Source organism: Lepisma saccharinum, chromosome 5 (assembly GCF_977018435.1).
Source record: "Lepisma saccharinum chromosome 5, izLepSacc3.1, whole genome shotgun sequence".
Lineage (NCBI taxonomy): Eukaryota > Metazoa > Arthropoda > Insecta > Zygentoma > Lepismatidae > Lepisma > Lepisma saccharinum.
Window position 1 is genome coordinate 75,230,530 of NC_139233.1, and position 6,000 is coordinate 75,236,529.

At 39.2% G+C, this 6,000-nt stretch overlaps 1 protein-coding gene across 1 annotated transcript in view; it reads right to left on the reverse strand.

The window, feature by feature from the left end:
• TM9SF2 (transmembrane 9 superfamily protein member 2) overlaps positions 1–3,168 on the reverse strand; it is a 69,597-nt gene extending 66,429 nt beyond the window's left edge. The window contains exon 1 of the mRNA XM_083122682.1: positions 2,808–3,168. Coding sequence (XP_082978808.1) covers positions 2,808–2,933 — 126 coding nt within the window. The 5' untranslated portion in view covers positions 2,934–3,168. The remainder of the gene's footprint in view (positions 1–2,807) is intronic.
• Between the last annotated feature and the right edge of the window lie 2,832 nt (positions 3,169–6,000).

The following is a 6,000-nucleotide window of genomic DNA, read 5'->3' on the forward strand; positions in this document are numbered from 1 at the left end:
TGATGTTCGGGAATGTAGTTTTGATCCATTTTAATGCATGTATTTTTCTACGAAAATCTATTTCCGACGTGCTATTGCTGCTGCCGCCATTTGCTTTCTGCATGCGAGCACAATGCGTAAACCCCGTAGTCAGTGTTTCAAACCATGCCGTGTTATCGCTACAAGATGACTTGTCGAGGATGCGAAGTTGTTGCCGGGTGTGGAAGATGCCGTGGAATTTGTAATTCAACACGGAATATTCAAGAAAGAAGTGGAATGCAGGACGTGGAAGGTTAAAATTAAAAGAATTCAGTGTATTTTCTTTCATTGAGAAAAACTGATTTTGTCCGTATATACTAAATTGAACGAAAGGAGTGCTAATGGAACCTAACCTAACAGGCCTGACCTAACCTAGTAGCCATACCTCATCCCCGTGATGGTTCGTGGGGCTATAGTGAATTTTTGGGCTAACATCAATGGTTTTTGGGGCTACCCATGGATGGTTTGTGGGGCTAACGTCAATGGTTTAACAATTACTCTGTCAAAAATTCAATTTTTTTGGGGTGAAAAAATTTCGTTAAATGTTTTTAATTATTTTTGGTACTACTTTACTATACCGGAGACACCTCTCAATGATTTATTTCGCAATTTTTTACATTGCTAACGTATTATTCTGCATTGCGGAACATTTCTTTAGGTGAAATAATGAATTTCTAACGAAAAATACCTAAATTTTTAAAAAAATTAAAAACTTTTCTCGAAATTTTTTAACCAATAAAAGTTGAATTTTTGACAAAGAGTAATTATTAAACCATTGACGTTAGCCCCACAAACCATCCACGGGTAGCCCCAAAAAACATTGAGCTTCGCCCAAAAAATCATGATAGCCCCGCGAACCATAATGGGGATGAGGTATGCGTACTATGTTAAATTAGGCCTGTTAGGTTAGGTTCCATTAGCACTCCTTTCGTTCAATTTAGCATTTACGGACAACATCAATTTTTCTCGATGACGTGCAGAAAGCAAACGGCGGCAGCAGCAATAGCGCGGCGGAAATAGATTTTCGTAGAAAACCACATGCATTCGCATTAAAATGGATCAAAACTACATTCCCGAACAACAACAATGCTACAGAAAATGATTTGCGTAAGTACTTTCTCCTGTAAATTTGAAGAAATCCGTCTCTGGTATAGTAAAGTGTTACCCTTACTACTCGTTAATGTAAGAAATAGACATTCATAATTTCACCTAAAGAAATGTTCCGCAATGCAGAATAGTACGTTAGCAATGTAAAAAATTGTGAAATAAATCATTAATAGGTGTCTCATGTATAGTAAAGTAGTACCATATTAAATGTCTAGTATAGCACAAACACCTTTAACTCGTTTCTTGCATGATGTTTAACATTCGTACTTACCTATTATGATTTACGGAACATTTTTTAAGGTGTCATTATGTTGTTTTTTCACGAAAATAATTTCCATTTTTCAAATTAACGAGTAATTTCTCCTTCATTTTTTCGCTTCATACGGCACGTAAACCTTGTGAGATCATCATGCGTCGCGCTTGCGATTTGTCGATTTGGAGTGGGTATGCATTGTTTCCAACCTTGTTAACAGAAATATATCTATTTCCGTGTTACTAACTTGATATTTTTTTCCGGTTTTGAACTTGTGGTTTGTGATCGCATTGCACCACAAACCATTCACAATAGTCCCAGAAACCATTCACGGATAGCCCCACAAACCATTCACAGTACGGTTAGGTTAGGCAAGCATAGTTAAAAATTTTCGGGTCGTAGTAATCATATCATGGTTGGAAGCACTAACAGGGGGTTACGTCATCATATGCAGGGGAAAAAATCGAAGCAACAGCAATTGCGTGTCGGAGTGATATTTTTGAGGAAAAAAACATACGGTTATAATAGGAACACTACAGAAACTAATTTCCGTAAGTGGTTTCTCCTGTAAAAGTGAAGAAATATGTTTGTGCTATACTAGACTTTTACCAAGGTTATTATTTAGGAGGAGATGTTGAATAAAAAGAGAGGGAGTGGCAACATTGATTATGTAATAAGGGAATAAGCATTTGCAAGTAATTACTATTAACTAAATAGTCTACTCTTCATCAATTTATCGTTGCTGAGCAATACTCCCATTTAAATTTTACTATAGGCCTAGTGTTAAAAAAATGGAAATATTTCTAATTACTAGCCTGAAATTCCATTTTCTTACAGAGTAAATATATATCTGCATGAAAAAAGTTTCAGTATCAATGAAATAAGGCGAAAGCAGGTCCCGTCCAGCAATAAATATAGTAAACCCACGTACATGACAAATGCACTCTACACAATTCTCAATTATCAAGTCTAGTTCAGAATTTGGCACGATTATGTATTAATTGCTGGGGTAAAATGCATGCCACATTCATTCGTAGGTTTCTGTTCTTACGTACAACTGTTACAAAAACACGTTTACAGGGCGGGGTGTGTCGGCACCACGTCACTTATTATTATATTCTTGTGTAGCCGTTAAGTGCGACAAAGAAATATGTTGGGGTCTAGTTTTGCACTATGACACTAATCCCTCTGTACATACAAATTACAATAAATATTCCTACGATAACGGAACTTTGCTGCTCTCTTTCAATCATATACTTGTTAATGCAACATTAAAAATACAGTACTAACGCCAATTGTTATGTAATACTGATAACATTACCTAGTGTCCCGACACAATTAAGAAATTATTCAACATTCTGTTTTTATTTCCCGAATGATTTAACGTCCGGCACGCATACATGAACTATTTTTAACATTTAATAAATACCTTGCATCCATTATCTTCTTCTTTACAGTAATTAACTGGAGCCAAACCAGGTAAATAGAACCCACTGACACTGTGCAATATTAATACGTTTAATAACAGCGACCAGCAGAGAATTTTGCCTTTCATCTTAAAGTTCTGTTAATCGCCTATTTGCTACGTTTACGCTCAATTATCAACTTCTCGAGAAGAACGCCTTAATCGTGCAAGTTGCACATCTTATCATAACTGGTCTAAGACACGTCACTCACACCATGAATGATGGGTACAGAAAAATGAACATGGCGAGAGAATTGTATACACTACGAAGCACGAACTAATGCATAAGACTCAGAGCACAGCAACAACTCATGAACAACTCCTCTTTAGCAATCGACAGTATTGCAATCCTAATCATGGTCTGCTTCATCCATTGAGCTACATGGCATTGGTTATCTTATGTTGTATCATGGTTGTATGTTAACGTGATGTTACCATAGAATAGTTATGATGTTACTGTTACTACTTTATATGCGCACGTTCAAAGTTGACAATATACCTAGAAATATGGAAATAAAATCTATTTTATGGGTTATGTTATGTGAAATGGAATGTGAGTGTACACTCGCTGACAAAGGTACTACCATATGGTATTACCTATATTTTGTCTGTGGTATCATGTGGTACAATCAAGGGATTTTTTTATATCACTTCTAGCAAACATTAGCAGAATACATCATCATAAACTGCTCTTGTCTGATTGTAGAAGTAATAGAATAAATAGCGATCGAAAATTGAATCCATGTATTTTTGTGTGCAATATTGTCAAGAGAGAGTCCTCCTCCGTAGTCGAGCGGGTTAAGGCGTTCACTCGTCTTGAGATCGTTCGCTGCGGGACGGCGTAGGTTCGAATCCGGCTCTGGTCGGAATTTATTCGGCCTACGTATAGGACCGGTGGCAACCCACCATCGTGAGGAAATTGGGAAGCTCCGAATGAGTGAGCGTAACCCGGTCAAGAAGACCTACAACAACGGCTGGGAGTTCGTCGGGCTGATCACCCGTCACCCCAATACTGGTCCAAGACCTCCACGCTTCCACAGGTGACGGAGGAACAGTGTGGGAGGGAGACCAGCAGTCGGTAGGTAAGCCCTGGCCCTTCATGGGCTGTTGCGCTATGGGTTATTATTGTCAAGAGAGAACGGATTTTTTTATGACAGTGCAAGTATTCGTTTCACCTGTAATATTTTTAAGCACTGGATTGGCAACCCTGCTAGCTATGTACAATGTGGAAAACGACCCAAGAAACTAGTTCCCCAGACGGATGACAGACATAGATGGCAGTGCGATCGAACCAGGTGCTAATTTTGTTATGTAAGTAATGCAGTTTTTGGAATATATTGTGTAGATTTGTTTGTCTAGAAAGGCGGTAAGTGAATTGATGGAAACAGTTATATTTGTGGAGCGATTTGCAGTCACGAAACGGCATTAATTTGGAAAGAAAAGTAAAATAAAATTAATAAATAAATAGCATGCTTAACACAAGAAGAAACATCGCAAAGTGATTCCGGACGTCAGCGGCGCGATTCACGAACTGTTAGTAGTGATGGGTCGTTCCGGAACGAATCGTTCCAAAGGAACGAAACCAGCAAGTGAACGAATCGTTCCGATTCCGGAAGTCAGCTGGAATCGAATCCGGTTTTGTTTTTAGCTACTGCGCCTGCGTCGTTGTCAACACATGCGAGAAACTTCTACAAGCGGCTTCTCTTGTCCTTTTGTTCCCTTACTTTCCCGCCATCTGCCTCAGCATTGAAAAGGCACTCCGAGGAGAGGGAAGAGGGGGGGGGGGTAGGAGGAAAGTTGTATTTTGCCCATTCCGAGTGGTCTGGGCTAAAAAGCAGGGATATTGTGAATTCTGCAAAATTCTTCCCTGGCTCGGAGAAAAATTTCCCTCCCGTGTAGCAAAAAAATTCCCTTTCGACTTGAAAATTCCTGGTCTTCCACAACCAAGAAATACAACAATAAAATAGAAAATAGATTATCCATACTTTTACGATTTATCCAGAACTTCTAATCTAGGAGGGTGTAAATGATGTAAAGGCAAATTTAACACCAAATCAGACTGATTGATTGATTTGCTTTATTTTACTTCGCTTTTTGTGCCACTTTTGGCTAATTTGCGAAGATGGAGATGAGTGATGAATGGACACTCACAAACATCCATGGATTCGAACCCGGGACCCCCTAGTGTTAGCGCGAAGTCCTAACCCCTCCGCCACGGGAGTCGCCTACCAAATTAGATGATTGTGAATAAATTTAAAGGGGGTCTGTTGCGAAAAAAATATAGCCGTGATATGTAGAGGTGTATAAATCATTGAGTATGTACTTAATTTATTTTCTTCATGTTGGACAAAATCTGTTTTATTTGAGTCGTTATTGTTAATTAATATTTTTACTTGAATGTTGATTGTTGATTGATTGATTTAGTTTATTTTACTTCGCGTTTTGTGCCTCTTGGCTAATTTGCGAAGATGGGGATGAGTGAGGAAATTGATGAATGGACATTCACAAACAACCAAGTCCGAGCGGGATTCGAACCCGGGACCCTTGGCGTCGCAGCGCGATGTGCTAACCACTCAGCCACAGGCTCCGGCTTTACTTGAATGTTGTTACACTTTTTAACTCAATCACGATTAACTGCGATCAACTGAGTTCGAACTGAAAGAAAATACATTTCAGGTGTTTATAAAAGATAAGTATTATTTAATGCAAGACATCTAAGTCCACCGTTTCTTGCACATTTTAGACGTTTCACTCTTTTCCCTTCCTTGGCTCCAAAATTTCCCGTTTTTAGGAAAGTTTCCTGCTGGGTTCATCGCGGTTAAACTCCTCTCCCTCCTTCACCCGCTATTGAGGTCAGAAGGAACCAACCAAGAAGCCAAATATAATGGAGGGCGTTACTACAGTTTTTAACTCGCTCCAAGCTCCCCAATAGGCGGACTGTACGTTTGAAGGACTAGTCAGTGAGCCTTGGAACGAGTTTTTGGAATCGGAACGAGAATTTGGAGTCGGAACGAATCGTTCCGAGGTTTCGTTCCGACCAAACAGCCTGGAGAGAGGCAAGGGTGCGGGTGTGTTTGAGATACACCTGCACTTCGTAAAATCAAATGTTCGCTGAAATCTGAATCATAAGAACATCGAATTCTAAAAAGAAAGGGAC